General features: G+C 38.5%; 2 protein-coding genes across 13 annotated transcripts in view; one reads left to right on the forward strand and one right to left on the reverse strand.

The window, feature by feature from the left end:
* The window catches only part of LOC110843639 (ryanodine receptor), a 39,966-nt gene extending 29,455 nt beyond the window's left edge, over positions 1-10,511 (reverse strand). For 2 of the 12 annotated variants that reach the window (XM_035848116.1, XM_035848115.1), the window contains exons 1-36: positions 10,190-10,511; positions 9,274-9,387; positions 8,273-8,377; positions 8,101-8,199; positions 7,850-7,861; positions 6,806-6,883; positions 6,666-6,741; positions 6,486-6,581; positions 6,366-6,382; positions 6,176-6,281; positions 5,555-5,648; positions 5,155-5,182; positions 5,036-5,068; positions 4,843-4,964; positions 4,697-4,758; positions 4,377-4,426; positions 4,237-4,296; positions 3,993-4,116; positions 3,869-3,914; positions 3,671-3,795; positions 3,340-3,540; positions 3,079-3,193; positions 2,867-2,921; positions 2,677-2,733; positions 2,480-2,613; positions 2,026-2,166; positions 1,861-1,958; positions 1,562-1,757; positions 1,460-1,491; positions 1,270-1,340; positions 1,119-1,188; positions 1,007-1,044; positions 872-933; positions 649-795; positions 510-585; positions 23-138 (exon numbers count right to left, since the gene is read on the reverse strand). In XM_035848116.1, coding sequence (XP_035704009.1) covers positions 23-138; positions 510-585; positions 649-795; positions 872-933; positions 1,007-1,044; positions 1,119-1,188; positions 1,270-1,340; positions 1,460-1,491; positions 1,562-1,757; positions 1,861-1,958; positions 2,026-2,166; positions 2,480-2,613; positions 2,677-2,733; positions 2,867-2,921; positions 3,079-3,193; positions 3,340-3,540; positions 3,671-3,795; positions 3,869-3,914; positions 3,993-4,116; positions 4,237-4,296; positions 4,377-4,426; positions 4,697-4,758; positions 4,843-4,964; positions 5,036-5,068; positions 5,155-5,182; positions 5,555-5,648; positions 6,176-6,281; positions 6,366-6,382; positions 6,486-6,581; positions 6,666-6,741; positions 6,806-6,883; positions 7,850-7,861; positions 8,101-8,199; positions 8,273-8,377; positions 9,274-9,324 — 2,993 coding nt within the window. In that variant the 5' untranslated portion in view covers positions 9,325-9,387; positions 10,190-10,511. The remainder of the gene's footprint in view (positions 1-22; positions 139-509; positions 586-648; positions 796-871; positions 934-1,006; positions 1,045-1,118; positions 1,189-1,269; positions 1,341-1,459; positions 1,492-1,561; positions 1,758-1,860; positions 1,959-2,025; positions 2,167-2,479; positions 2,614-2,676; positions 2,734-2,866; positions 2,922-3,078; positions 3,194-3,339; positions 3,541-3,670; positions 3,796-3,868; positions 3,915-3,992; positions 4,117-4,236; positions 4,297-4,376; positions 4,427-4,696; positions 4,759-4,842; positions 4,965-5,035; positions 5,069-5,154; positions 5,183-5,554; positions 5,649-6,175; positions 6,282-6,365; positions 6,383-6,485; positions 6,582-6,665; positions 6,742-6,805; positions 6,884-7,849; positions 7,862-8,100; positions 8,200-8,272; positions 8,378-9,273; positions 9,388-10,189) is intronic. The other 10 variants (XM_035848113.1, XM_035848114.1, XM_035848120.1 and 7 more) reach the window with 7 other exon arrangements.
* Positions 10,512-11,315: 804 nt separating this feature from the next.
* Positions 11,316-15,412, forward strand: LOC110844682 (RNA polymerase-associated protein RTF1 homolog). The gene is made up of 13 exons (XM_022090948.2): positions 11,316-11,569; positions 11,686-11,856; positions 11,969-12,338; positions 12,489-12,714; positions 12,793-13,218; positions 13,350-13,424; positions 13,526-13,604; positions 13,709-13,993; positions 14,087-14,181; positions 14,270-14,432; positions 14,508-14,672; positions 14,755-14,902; positions 14,974-15,412. The coding sequence occupies exons 2-13, from the start codon at positions 11,767-11,769 to the stop codon at positions 15,078-15,080; spliced, it is 2,229 nt and encodes a 742-aa protein (XP_021946640.1). The 5' UTR covers positions 11,316-11,569; positions 11,686-11,766; the 3' UTR covers positions 15,081-15,412.
* Positions 15,413-15,990: the final 578 nt, after the last annotated feature.

Below are 15,990 nucleotides of genomic sequence, written 5' to 3' on the forward strand. Positions count from 1 at the left end.
CAAAAATTTATTAAAAACGTACATGTTATGCGTATTTTCTGCCAAGGCATCCACCAGTTCCTCCAGTTTTGGGGTTAGTGTAATGGCACTCAAATCTAGTGGTGCTGGCTTGTATCCATTTGGCTGCATAAATGGATTCTGCAACACGAAATTAGGTTATGACCCTTTAGATTAGTGATTGGGAAGGTATGTTCCTTCATCATGTCCTTCATCATGTCCTTTTTGTATCATTATATAAACTACTAGTACCACATACTATAATTTTACAGTAATTAACATGAAGGTGTTAGAAAGAAAAAAAATTGAGGTAATTAAAATAGTTTATGCCCTGAAAGTTCTGGGGTTAAATTGGTTAGCGAGACTCGGCGTCATTTTGATGCGAAATGGAGAAAGTACTTTTGCTTTCTAAATAATTTTGCTTTCTGAATTTTGTTATTGCAGTAAATATGAAAAATATGTTGATTTTCGTATTTATATGCACAAATTTAAAGTATTTGTTTTTCTCATACGTTTGGAAGACGAATGCTACGAATTCTTGCTGGAGGCTTATCCAGGGAAATATGATATCCCAGCGCTACCACGGTTCTGAAAAATAGAGTTGTTGCAGGATTGGAAATTCTTCAAAAAATCTGAAATCCTGTGTAGTACCTTAGAGTATTTCCAGCTAGTTGGATGTCGTAATGTCGTTCGGCATCTGGAAGTCTGTCAAAGGGAGCCAGACACGGATGGATTTTGTCAAAGTCGTCTCGATATTCTCCGTAGAGCCAACCAGCCTCGATTTTGTTCATAGCCCACCTTTCGTACATTACAAAAGATAAGTGTTGGGAGACATTGTTTGTGCTGAAATCCATCAATTGTAATCTGTTCGTACATTTCATGAATATTTTCGGCTAGTTTGTCCCGAACTGTTTCAACAAACCCAGGCAGAATGACCTTAAATGACACGGAAAACATGATTGCTTCATCGTAACGTACTGCAGAGAACTAAATAATTCTTCATTCTTACTGTTTGAGTATCGACTGGGGTCGGAACGAAAGCAGAATCTGACGATTCGGAATTCAAATGAAGAAATTCAATAAATGATCATTAGCAATTATCTATTAATAAATGTGCGTACCATCCTCCACCACAATTGGGCCAGCTAATACGGTTTTTTGCAAATCGCCAAAGTAGAAGCACGGATCAATCTATTGTTATCCAGAGTTAAGATAAAAATGTTTCTTTCTCTTCACATATTAATTAATTACCTATGGTCTACATATACAAACCTGCAATATCTGCGTTGGTAGAAGGCATTCCACGAGAGGAGAATGATTTTCTGGTGGGGGAAACTTGAGACCTTTAAAATAAACGAGGCATTACTACTGGCATAAGTATATCAGCACACTGTGACTGTATAAAATCCTGTACGAAATATAGATGAAGTACAATTGCAAAAATAATCATGAAAAAACTCACGTCCTTGATCACCACCAAATAGAAAGCGGCAACTGGAATGCATAGAAAAGGTTACGTACATACATATGTATAAATAAGTGCTGTAAATCAGCTTTCTCTCACCTCACTTTCGACGACATGCTCACAACAGGGAAAAACATTCCCTCGAGGTTAAAGTTCTTGAACGCTCCCCTAATCTTGACCCCGTTGAAGTAAAATGTCATCATCGGGATTGAGAGATCCACGGCGACACCAATCACATCTCCCTTTCGAATAAACGGCTCAGAGGAGCCTGGCACGACACAAGTGCTGCATCCGCCTAAAAATGTCCCTTGCATGAAACATCTCTTGGAAAATCTTTTGAATTGTACGCAATTGTACAAAGCTCAGCCCAGTAAGAACGAAAACAAGTAAGAAAGTACCAGTCCATAAATAGGCTCCATCAAATCCGTATGAATACAAGTCATCACCCACTCCATTTCCTCCCCACTTTTCACCACCACCAGGGTACGGAATATACCTGAAAAAATGAAACGGCTCAATTTGATTAAACTTTTACCCGTTTAATTTCATTCAGAGCGGCATACCCGGCGGAATTTGCCCATCCAATTCTCAAATGTGGCATCATGTGCGTAGCTTGCTCGATGTGGTCGAGAGTTACTTCAAAGTACCATTTGTGATACATCGCCGATCCCTCCACCATACCTACGAACACGTTCGGCCTCACACTGCAAGAGCAGAACAGTACTTTACAATACAGAGAGAGAGACATAAAAGTCGACGAGATCGTGAAAGTTTCTTCTCCTTCCACGATGGGATAAGCATGACCTGAATCTCAAAACACAATGATGAGCCGAAATAATTCAGAGGTTTCTTCCTACAGAATTGGTGCTATCACACATGCAGTACTTGCTATCGTCCTTGAGAGGAGAAAGGTGTAAATGGTGCATATACATACGTGCATACGTAATACATAATAGTGTTACGAGGATACATGCATTAAAAATATTACGATGAGAAGCACATTGTTTTCTTACGTACCTTCCGACATGATCCACGAGCTGAGTGTGCAACAAGAGATTCTTCCCAGGGAGCAGGTAGTCGCAAATATTGTTCTGCGAAGAACGGACCGCAACTCCATTGCCGACACAGAGAGAACAAAGCACATCTAAAACCTACAAAACGACAAGGTGTAGGCCTTTCTAAAATCTAGATAGCCAAAACAGGTTTGTGGCTACCTTTGGATCTCGACCGTGTTTTTCCAACAGGGATATGATAACTTTGATATGCTCCTCCTACGGAATAAAAATGACAAATATGTAACACAAAGTTACACAATTAATGACTTGCATACATCCCTAAAGTACATCCCTAAATAAGAACATTCTGCAGGGATGCACTATTCCTCGTTTTCCTGAGCTACCTTACCCGCATCATGTTCAGAGCCTCTGGGGAATCAATAAGTACACAATGAAGTACGTCCCTGCAATAAAAAAAACACGTTAGTATCAGTACCAATGCGCTATTTTGGGATGCTTGATTTGGGGACAAATACACTAGTTTGTACATTGTCTCAAGCAGCGCAGTTGTACCTAAAATCTCAATTTTAGATCGCTTATTATTTTGTCGTGTTTACTCACAGCATTCCACTTCCTTCGCCAGACGCTTGAGAACCAAGTCGGCTGAAGAGCCAATTGAGCCTATTGATATTTGCGAATTGAGCACAGTTGGTATGATTTCCTTTGATAATTGCAGCTACGTAGTTTTGGAAGAAAAGAGATTGGAAAAGTTATTAAAAACACAAGTTGTATTCGCGAGAGAAAATTCACAAGTACTTAATGCGAAAAAGAGGATAAAATGCATTTGCGTAGTTATCCATTTTGTCTGGTCTCACAACTCACCCAGCAACTGGTACAAGTACGCAGTAATGACATCAAAGTTTTGTCCAGAATCCTCTCCAGCCAACGCAACCAGAAAACCTTGCGAGCTAATGGTATTAATATTGTCAATTGCATCCAGAATGAGGTTCAGGATTCCTTCTTCCTGAAAAAGATCTTGACGATTCCGAAGAGCTTTGAGCCTGTTTTGTCTCTCCTCGTGCTCTGCAAGGCAAAAGTAACCCGATTTTAAGTAATCTATAGCTACATGTTTTCAGGCACTCATGTAATTGGCTGGTGCATAAGTACAAACATGCATATATGCACGTGTATATGTAGGGACACATGTACGTACCAATTTCTTCCTCTGGTTGAGCAAAATAATTGATCAAGTCCTCAAGACTCATGACCATCTCTCCCAAATCGATAGACTTGAAAAATAAGGAGCGTCTGCGATTCACTTGGAGTACTTCTAATCCTCTGTGAGACGAGATGAATTAGTTAAACCCCGCATTCGGAGACTAATAAGTGCGATTAACGATGAACTACTCACTTGATAAACTTTGAAAAAAGTGATGAACATTTCCGAATTACTCTTGCTGTGAAAGTTTAATCAAAAGTTTAACTTTATGGGCAAGGGAATGCAAGCTACAAGTAACTGGATTGTAATATTGTACCAGTTCTGGATTCTTCTTCCTGACTTCTGCTAAACTCAATCCCATCGTCCATTTTCCCTTCTTCGTGAAGTATAACTTGCTTCTCTTCGACTTTCCCCACGCCTTTCTTCTTTGTTTCATAAGCCTGTAGGCAGATGAATTTATGTAATTCCGACAGTAAAAATAGATACTCATTTACGATGAGTGTCTACATATTAAGATCTTATAGGATAAGGACTCCTTATTTAGGAGTCATCTTCCATACCTTGTAAGACAACCATAACCCAGTCTCCATGTGCTGAACGATAACGGTGCTGTCCCCGTACTACACGCGTTAAAAACACACAAATGACTAATAAAAGATCCATTAAATAATTTACTTCAATAATAATGTAGTATGCTAACCTTGATGACTGCGCTGCCAATCACTTCTAAATCTTTATCTTCAAGTTGAGCTGAGCAAAAAGACATTATTTTAATGATTTGTGCCCCAATGTTAGATTCTAGCTTTTAATTCTTTAGGTGCGCAGAGATAAAGCTTCCCCTCCTATCCACTGATGGACTCATAAGAATTGACTATGCAAGTTTGTGAGATTTTCCCAATAAAAAAAACAAGGGCAAGATACAATAGTCTTTTCAAGTATTTTTTGATAACAATACATTACGTTGACCATATTTTCAATAAATGCAGTGCAACTGAAATTTAGTTGTCATTTTTTACTTACCTTTTGCATCGTCTTTCTCCTCTCGGAGATAAAAACATGTGGATGCCAAAGTTGCATCTTGTCTGTTCTTGTCATAAATTATTATATAACATACATAACAAAATAACATGCAACATCCGTATTTAAGTAAACCTTATGCCACCCACCTGTAAACCAGAATTACTTCGTTGTTCTCGTTAATTCCCAAGTACCTTCCAGTTGTGATATGCTTAATTCGCAATGGGTGCATCCAATTTATAAAGCCTCCTGCCCATTTTGTTCTTGCTAACTGCAGAATTAATAATAATTTGTTAGCAGGTATTAATGCATACATACTAACTTAAGAGTAAAAATACCAACCTCGAGACGCCACAGTGAACGTGCTTGGTTAACCTATATTTTAATACGCATACATATTCATGGTTGTTTCTTATTGAATTGGTGTCTTTTTTAAATTACTGAGCATCATGAAAGCTTACCACGTCGCCTCCCTCGTACACCACCATGCTAGGTAAAAAAAGTTCCAGAAATATCATGTAAAATTATGTTTATGTTTAGTAGATAAATGTACACATAGGAGGAGAAAGCATTTGAAATGCAACTCGTGAAACTATACCCACTACCACATAGAAATAATATAAGATCAAATCTCATAAATTGGCCATCATCATCATACAATTTACTTTCACGAAATTAAGCCGAGAAAAATTTGCATCTCTCCACCAGACTCTCCATTAAAGTGAGCGAATCGTTCCACGCAGCAATTCCCAAACCTCCCATCATTCCCTTTCCTCACTCCCCACTTTCTCATGTTGCATATAATGACGCTATCTACTCACTTTTGCAGAAAAGTTTGCGAAAAATCACGTCGCGACTTACTTTTGATCTGGTTGCTCGCCCCAGGAAGCCGGGATGGTGAGGCATTCGTCTCCACCGTGGAAGAAACGGAGTACTTCGCCACCAAACACGTAACCTGCAATCAACGTGAGAAAGCAATTTATCGATGGCAGATTTTATTCGTATAGGAGAGAGAAACTCGGTGGTGGGTGTGAGTGAAGGAGCCAGCAGAAGAGAGGAAAGGAGGATCGATCCTTCAACGACTTTCACCGTAAAGAAAGCTCACAAGTTGCAACTGCAATTTCAAAGTTTGCAAATAATAATAGAAAGGGCTACAACTACATGTCGACGTAATCCCCCCGCTGTTTTCTATATCCACCCACCCACACCGAGTAAGCAAACAGTTGTTGATGCATGGATGGATATAAATGTATACATATCTAAAAATACATAAATACATACATATCATCATATTTACGTAACACTTTCATGTAAATATATGTACATGTATGAATGTAGGCTAAGCAGATTGCGACGTCAGACATCAGAAATTCTGATGCCTGCTTTGACACTACATAAGACAAATGAAGTGTTGGGGAAAGTCGAGAAAGTCGGGTGAAAGATATTCATCACGACTTTACGATCTCTCCGGACTCCGCTTACCCACATATTTCATCCGACTAAGCCCCGTTCCAAAGGGTTGGACTGACCAATGTGTCACGTGAAACGATGCGTTGACAATTGTGTTGTCCCCTTCACGAACAGATTGCTGCAAAAGTAAGAACGGCAGGACGTGAGAAGCTTATAAAATATTCGGCATCGTTGTGCACAAATATTTTATCGTGATATTTACGAGATATCTCTCAGTGGCTGAAACGGATAAAAAATATTGATGTAAAATGATCAAGCGAGTATAAAATATAATTTGCATAAGTAATTATATACAAATAAATTCTACATGATGTCGACTTACCCACTGACACTAAAATTAGGTCGTCACCAACTCGGACTTTCTCACCCTCGGACCTCTGTTTGGATGCCGGGTGGAGTGTCCACCAACACGACTCGCCTAATTTTAATGACAGAAAAGCATGCTTTAATGGTCAAAGTGCATTTTTACGTATTTATTTACTGCTTATTTATGTTCAAATACCTTGAGAATGCTCTTGTAAGCCGACATCAAAAGCCAGCTTGTCATTTCCTGACGTGGTTGAAAGGCACGCGAGGTACTGAAAATAATCTTTCATGAATTGGACAGTTGAAGAGCAAAGAAAGCAAGTGATGATCACCAACCATGTTGCTGTTCATGTGTCGAAGAAGGATGGCATTTCCGTAGAGCAGAGTCCGATGACCCGACCCTGTTCCCTTGCCCTTAAAAAACAACGAGAATGTCTTAACTAAAGTGGTCACCTTGCATCCTCTGAGACCACAAATGTAGTGTTATTTACTATGATAAGCGTTTACGAAATACATTGTACACGTTTAAATATATTCACTCCTACTCAACTTTGTTTTTCGTTTTATTACATAACATGTTATCGACTTTATTACATATAGCGCTACAAATATTACCATTTAATATACAAGTAAATCTGCGATATTATACATACATAATTAAGTATCATTATACATATATACGGAAGCTGCGAGTACATTTATAAGGTTGGCAATGATAGACATGGAATAATTATAGTGAGTTTGTGTGTTTTTCATAATTAGAATTTAGGAATTTATTAACGATTAAAGATCTGTTGGGGGTATGTGTAGATATATTCTTGTGTCAAAATGTATAATTGGGGCAATTATGTACAGTTGCATTTTCAAGGTAATTTAGTTGAAGCTACATAACGATATACCTGTGGTGTTGACCTTGAGAGGTAAATATGTGCATGTAACTACATGTGAGCTGATTTCGGCAGTAACTGAACTGCAAAGAGTGAAAGCTTTTCGCAGTAATAAAAAACAATATTTAATAAATACTTATAAATGATACGTGGCCACTCGAACAAGGAGGTAGTTTTTTTAAAGATGTACTTTTCAAGCTAATTGCACACACTATAAGTTACTTAAAATATGTCAAAAAATGAGCAAGTATAAAGAACTGCAAAATATTGTACACTGTCAACTTTAGCGTCAATACTAAAATAATTAGTTCAAACTTTGCGAAGTTGGAATGAAATATTTTTGTGGGGAAAGGATTGCTGTGAAAGCAACTGCATACGGGTTCAGCGTTTTAACAACAATTTAATACCTTTGGTCGGTCTGTAATAATTTACGTACAAACCGTTTAACTGCTTTTACACATTATCACGCGGAAAGTGACTTGACACAACTTACTACGTCTTTCTCCTGCAAACCAAAATTTTAATTAGACGATACGGGGTCACACACGTGGAGGCATGTATGTACGAATATACATATGTACATACTCCATAGTTGGCAATACTACTGACTGACAAGTTTGATTATGCCATTTGCCATATTAATTATCGTAATGCCTGTTTCGATGCCTAATAAGTGCTTTCTCTCGTTTTATCGTCCTATTCATTTGCGTAATGTTAATTCAATTCAACTGAATGGTCACTCACGGAATCCGAGCCCGCAGCAGTGACCAGCTCCTGCAACGCTCTGACCGACAACGCTTGTTCAATCACAAAGACGCACTGACTTAGATCTGGCGGATTGTTCTATATCAACACAAAATAAACGTCAATGATGTCTTCAGACTTCCTGTGAAAAAATGTAAATAAGTGTAAATACTTTGTCTGCTATGTTTTCCAGAAAGCAATGCCGGTTTCCAAATCCTTCTGCGGCGAGGCACACCCTCTCCCCCGTTGCTGTGCACGAAAGACAAACATTGTCTTCCTGAAAATAATTAGCACACATTCATCATTTCATCAGGATCATTAATTGATATCGTAGTTGATTGAGTTTTACTAATATTTAATTTGGGTCTCTACTATTGTCTATGCGCGTATGCAACCATTCATCATCATTCAAGTAAAAATTTCATGAAACACCAAAGCAAAGACAAAGCAGACAGTATGCATACAGCATTATGCAACAATTTACAGCATTCATCCACAAACACGTTCAGCAAGCAGCTTGATTTTTTTTCTACTGACGGTTCAGTCCGTTTGCTAATTTTAGCAAAGATAGATTTGAATGGGAATCACAACCAGAGCCAAAGCTGCTCTCTAGTCGTATAGAAGAGCTAACGAACAGACAGACAAGGGAAACACGAACGTCGTGCAACAACTCCATTCTGTCGTAGTTTTTTTCATAGCAAGGAACGAAATCTTCCCTCTCGATAGGTTTCGCATAGCACACGAGAAAAGTGTAGACGACGAGAGTTTGGATTTTGTTGAACCGAAATCAGAGTCGTGTCCGATACGGACAAAACAGAGTGATTGCATTTTGGGTTTATTGATGCCTGCACAAATTGTATCTTTTAGTCGATACACGCTTAACAATCAAAAACGCTTGTATGCCATGCTCTGATTAATTCCGTCTTCCAATGAAATGACTAACAAGGAATACTGCAATTTTGTAGCGTCAATCTACACTTTTCTCAGGAACATGTTACTAAATAAATACTACTCTTACGGCCACTTTAGGAATTCATGATTAATTCAAAGTAAGTTTAAAACAAGTGAAAGTCACGGGATGGGTTAGAAAGTGAAATTCAGGAGCATTTCCATTTCGCGTGCTCGCTATTGTCCTGGTGGGTTGTTATCTACAAAGTAAAAATGAGCCCATACCGTGCGAAGGAAGGATACATCATCACTCTCAGAACTTCCTTCGTCCCCCATCGCGCTGCAATGAAAGTCTCCTTCTTATCTCACCAACGCGTCACGGTGACATCAGGCCGACACCTAAATAACCAGTCAAAATTCAGCACCCACACCTCTCATATTTTCATACGTGTAACTCCATCAATAAAACATTGTGTTTCGTTTTATAAATTGAAACTCATTCGAGCACATGCTTCATGTAAAGCTCACCACGGCACAAAAACTTTTTAGGTCGAGTTTTAAGTAACACAGAAATCGAATTATTTTGACACAAACGCGTGTGCCTTCCACCGAAAATTATTGATCAACGTATGAATGTAAGTTATTTAGTCATGCTGTGAGGGAGATAGTGTCGCCGAAACGGTACAACCAAATTAACATTCAAGCAATGCATGGCCGGAGGGAGGGAAGGAGGGAGAAAGGCGAAATTGAAAATGTCCCTCTTGCATTCTTAATTATATATATACATATTTATTGATCTCGAAATATTGCCCCATATTGACTGCTCACGCTAATTTAGTTAAGCACACGCCGACTTTGAGCTCATGAGTGAATACTCAACGACGAGCACACCGGTCAATTTTCCAAGCCTTTTCTTTTGAGAAAAGAGTTGAATTAAATCAAGCTTAAAAAGACACAATGTATGTGCAAACTATAAATTCAATGACGCTTGCTGTGTCTGCAAATACGTAACTCCTACTTGTAAATATATTAGGTAACAGTTATTCAGATACTCATGATGAATACCTCTTATTGAGCAAATCAATGTACTGTACGATATTAGTTGGATAGGTATTTTTTATTATTATTTTAGTTTCGTGATAGGTCAACACAAGCATGCAGTGCATAATATATGTAAAATAAGAAGAGTAAATGTATGTACACTATCCAACCAGAAGGCAACAAGTCTTGAATTCTTCGCCAATACTTGATAACTCTTGACCAAAACCACTATGTTGTCACTTGAGCGTAATAATTTCACTTTTATACCCACTTGTATTTTCTCATGCAATCAGTGAAGAAAGCCGTGGTGATTGAGAAACCGGGGAAAGTTAGAACCGAAGCAACCAGTTTTTGCTTTCACGAGGTTTCACTGAAATTCACTATTTGTAAATGTGGACTGCGAGAGCCCGAGAGAAGCGGAGTCTAAATCCGCACTGCCGAAAAATGTGAGACTCACACTCATCCCAAGGAAATGTCGAGAGGAATTCCGAGGCTCCGATCCACTTATATATCCAGCCAACCAGCCAACACAGCGAGGAAAATAAGAGAGAGAGGCAAAAGCCCCAACGATTATTGTCTCATCTGTATTTTCGTTCTTCTGCTTATACTTGCGCCTGTCCTCCCGGGAGCCAGCAATTCGCCCGCAAAAGAAACACCCGGCATCATCATCTCCTCCTCCTCTCTCGCTCATACATGTATACGTACAGTCAGTCTCATAAGACTAACAGCCTGGCCAGCTGCACAGTCAAATCATGCAAACTTTAAACTGTGCAGATGTTCGAATGGGCATACACTTCTTCATTCGCAAACTTAAAATGAATGTTAAAGCCCTCAACTTGGTTCTTTATACGTACACAAAGTGCTCTCGTGGAGGCCATGATGATGTCTGTTCAGATGAAATGGAAATCTCTCCGCCTCTTCTTATCATGTGCATAGTTTCAGTGGGACTCCTAATTCGGATGACTTTCACTTTCGAGTCTGTGCATGGAATGGAAGGAATCAGCAGATTTGATGAGCTGTGGTGAAAGTTGTGGGGAACTTGAGATTCCGCTCCGCACAGACTAGTAGATGAGGTAGGCAGAAAGAGATTCGGAGTGGGTACCCACATCTCATATGCCATAAATATGCCGTATGACTAAACTTTTGCCATGAGCTAAGGTGAGAAACTTCGTCTCACTTTATCGTGGAGGGGGCGAGGAGAGATGAGTTGAGACCTGTGAACCCCTGCGAACTCCATCTCACCACGGCCAGAGGAGAGCAGCGGTGGGGAAGGAAACTTGAAAAATTCTTCCTCTTCTAATATTTACTGTTGCAATCACCTCACATTTAGTTCACCTGACTGACTTGCAACTTGACGGACTTAACGTTTTAAAAATTGTCTTTGTATTTGTTTGCTGTCATACTTTTTCAAAGATGAGCAAGATCTGTAAAAAAAATTAAACCAGCATGAACCCGCAGTAGCCGACTTTTCTGCCGTGACCGTAAGACTTGAGTGCCGCGTCTGATCCTTTGTTTCACTAGCTTAGCTCGATCGTAAAAGGTAAGTTGTTTATTGATCTTGTGTGATGTTCATTATTGGCATTTAAAAGCAAACTTGAATGCTTTGATAGTGATGTATAATCACATGACTGAAAGAGTGCTGTTCTTAAATTTCAGTCGTTTGACGAACATTTTATTTGCGACTTAACGCCTATATTATATTGACCTTTCGTGAAACAACAACATTCCTCAAATAAAATGGGTAAAAGGAAAAGTAACGCGCTGATTGATAGTGACGACTCGAGGTCATCAGATTCAGACTCTGGGTCAGGGTCAGATATTGATAAGGTAATAAAGCTCGATATTCCAGCTTATGTTAAGAGTTAAGTGGTACAACTTAAATATAACATTGATGGAACAAATTAGAACTAATTGATGATTATCGTAACTATTTTTGTAGCAAATGCTATCGTTGGCAAAGAAAAAAGGACCTGGCGGTGGTGCAAAAGGGCCTGATCACAAGAAAGTTGAAGCATTTTCAAGTTCTGAATCTGACTCTGAATGGCGCAGTGGGGGTGAATCGTCAAAGAAAACGAAGAAAAGAAAGCCAGCAAAAAGGGCTCGACGCTCTGCAAGTGGAACGACGTACTCTTCGGGATCTAATGACGATTGGGATAAACCGTCTCAGTCTGATAATAGTGGGGAGGAAGACGAAGATCGTTCATCGGTTAGTCCGAGCAGGTCTCGTGTTATTCCACCTACGTCGTCCTCGGTTGTGTCTTCTTCAGTCAATGATACAAAGAGCAAGACGGCGTCGGACTTGGAAGAAGGTTGGAATTTACACTGTATATTCTATAAAGTTCAATTTCATTATAAATGTCATTAATAGCATTAAAATAATATTTGGATATTGAATTATTGAGTTCGTTTTAAGTACGCTTTCAGTCCTTTTTCAATTTTACTCTTCTCACGAGTTTCAGGGGAGGTGTCTGACGATGATTGGGACCAAGAAGAATTTTTTGACGGATACGACGAGAACATGATGGGAGATGCCGAAGATCAAAGAACACTGAGTGCTATGACCGAAAAGGAAAGAGAGCAGGAAATCTTTAGACGTATCGAGAAACGAGACCTATTAAAGAATAGATTTGAGGCTGAAAAGAAGTTGAGAATGAAAAAGAAAATTGAAGCAAAATTAGCTAAAAAGTATTGTTTTTTTCTAACTTAAATCTTGATCATGTGATTTGAATGGCATTTCAATGTTTGTACTGCTTGTAATTAAAGGGGGTCTGTAAAAAAGTCGGATGATGCAATGTTGGCAGACGAGGATGATCCACTCCAGATGGATGCCAAGGTTCGAAGTCAAGAGAGGAAGAAAACTGTTGAAGGGAAAGTTGACAAAAAGTCTCAAGCCATGGATGCTTTAAAAGCTTCACGAGATGCTAAAATACAACGGCAGCAAGAAAAGGCAAAGATTAGACAAGAGAGAGATAAGAAGCGAGATGATGGGGATGACGATGATCTAGACTTGAAGAAAGATAGTGATGCAGCATCGTCCGTTGGAGATAAAAGGATGAAAAAGTTGAAGGCGTCGGATGTATATTCCGATGATAGCGGATCTGAATATGAAGATGATAAACGAAGTAAGGATAAAGAAAAATCAGCAAGTGATAGTGATTCTCGCAGCTCAGACTCTGAAGATGACGAAAGGTATTGTTTTCTTACCCTTTTCGTAATATTATGATCTATAATTAATAATTATTAATTATTAATTTATTTTAATCGTGTCATTATTTTTTAATTGTTTATTGTTTAACTGATATTTGTTTGGTTTCTCTAAGGAATAAGAAGCCACAATACCTCGATACCGTAGACGATCTAAATAAGATACGATTATCAAGATTTAAGCTAGAAAGGTTAGTGCTCTTAAATTATATTCCATTCTTTGCGTATACTAATTTGGCATACTGATTAAGCTTATATGTCTTTATCGATTGTTTTTATTGAAATCAAACAGGTGTCTTTACCTCCCATTTTTTCTTCGCGTGATTAAGGGATGCTATGTTCGCGTTGCAGTAGCAGGATCAGCGTACAAGGTAAGAATGCGTAAATAACATATTTTTTATACATTTTATGGACTATGCATATTGACCAGATTGTAATCATAATCATGTGTACAAAATCACTACTTCATTTATAGGTTTATGAAATTGACGGGTTGGACACACAACCGAAAGCTTACGAAATTGGAGCTACAAAGACCAACAAAGTGTTGTTACTAAAGTTGCCTGGTGAAGAAAAGGGTCGGAAATTTAGATTCGAATTTGTAAGCAATTTTCCTTGCACAGAAGCTGAATTTAGTCACTGGAAGCAACGAATGGAGCAAAATCAAGTTTCTCTTCCAACTTTGACCGATATTAAAAATAAGGAGAAGGAAATCAAGGAAGCGATGGAATATCAATTAGAAGAGGAAGATATTGAAGCGGTACTTAGAATTTATTTTTCTTGATGGATTTATTATTATGTACGTACAATGTTTGAGATAAACTCAATTAAAAATATTAAACTTTTCTTGCAGATAATTAACGAGAAAGCAAAGTTTAAAAGTGGCCCAGTAAATTTTGCTGCTCGAAAGGCTCAGTTAATGAAAGAAAGGGATCAAGCTGCTCAAGCGTATGTTGTTACTACATAAATTTTGTGGTGGTTTAATATGACGTACTTGCATATGACTTGAGTTTGGCTGCGTAATCTGATTTTATAGTGGCGAGGATGAGAAAGCCAGTGAATTGTCTGGGCAAATTGCTGTGTTGGATGAGAGAGCAACTGTACTAGATAAGGTTCGCACTTCTACCATCTCGAGCATCAGTTACATTAACCAAAGGAATCGGCAAAGGAACGTTGAGGAAGCAGAAAAAGCAATTTTGGTTCGCTACTTTACTTAAAATTAGTTACAATAATATGATTGTTATTGTATTCAAGTTATCACTATGAATTTGCAGGAAGAACTGAAAGTCAACAAAGGAAAAAAAGTTGAAGATCCATTCACTAGAAGAACAACCAAACCCAGAATAGTGTCAAAGCCTACGGCCATAGCGAACGGGTTAAATGGAGTTGACATATTTATCAAGACTGAAGATGGAAGTGAAACGCCTCTGGATAAAACGGTTGGTGCAGCTAATATATATATATGACCCATTGTATCGTCCTAGTATTAATGGGCAGCGTCGGTGTTGTTATTCATTACAGAAACTTGCAAATCTAACTATTGATGATATTGACTCATCCATGCACAATTCAATTGTCGATGACTTGGATGGAAAAGATGCCCAAGTTGGCGACTTGTTTTCAGCTCATGATTTCGACATTAAGTTGGATTTAGATGCCAAGTTGCCTCGTAAGTTGTCTAATCAAATCTTACGACTTTTATAAATGACTGACTTAAAAAAGGTATTGCATTTTTATTAGCTAATCTTCCCATCGTCGCTAGACCCTCTATCACAGCCATCAAAGACACAGCTCCTCGTCGGTCATTGAATCTTGAAGAGTACAAGAGGAAAAAGGGTCTTATATAATTTTGAAATACCATTTTTTCTCTCTGTTCCCTCTGCATAATGTGCTTTAGAAATTGAGAAACTTCACATGTATCATTTAATCTTCTTAGTTATTAAGATGCCTGTACAGCCCGCAGTGTAGTATTGTTTGCTCTTCGTCCCCAATCGGAATCGCGTACTTAGTTAGATACACAAGTTTTAATTTATTTTATCCATTCTCTAATGTCTTAATCTGGTTATTATTACAACTTTTAAATCATTTGTGTGTATATTTTGCGAGGGCATATGCACATACATGCTCCTCACTACTGTGAAATGCTTTTCAGAGTAAAAACAAACAAATTTTCCGTATATATCGAGTTTGCTTCATTCATTTTTTTTAACAACAGGGGATTTTTCATTATTGCATCGACCAAATATCCGTGCTTATCTATCTAGACGAACAAATAATGGTCCACGCTTCAAGATTTCATGTTTATATCAAAATTATTTGCGTCGTTTACGCAAACATGATATGCATACACGAATAAACATATCATCATGAAGTTATGCTTATTACCCAAGTACATGTTTCTCCAAAAATGTTGTCACCTAAAACAAATTATAAACCATAATGTTCAAAGGCTGGATGGGTCCGTGTTCCTGTACAGCAGGAGTATTTTTCTAAGCAAACTGTTTTTCTGTGACCTTTTTCTGAATGAATTCAGACCGTGGACACAGACGACGTTCGACAAGAGGATGACGGGAGCGCTCCGTGTGTTGTCTCTTTGAACTCGGTCTCATGAGTCATTTCCATACCTTTTAAACGGGGGGATGTGTCCAAATAGCACGTCACCACCCACCCTTCAAAGAGATGAGCTGATGATCATCATGCCTGTTTTTCCGTCCACTCTCGCATCCCGACCTCAACTTGTGGTCTTATCCAAGAGAT

Source organism: Folsomia candida, unplaced genomic scaffold, assembly GCF_002217175.1.
Source record: "Folsomia candida strain VU population unplaced genomic scaffold, ASM221717v1 Fcan01_Sc002, whole genome shotgun sequence".
Taxonomy (NCBI): domain Eukaryota; kingdom Metazoa; phylum Arthropoda; class Collembola; order Entomobryomorpha; family Isotomidae; genus Folsomia; species Folsomia candida.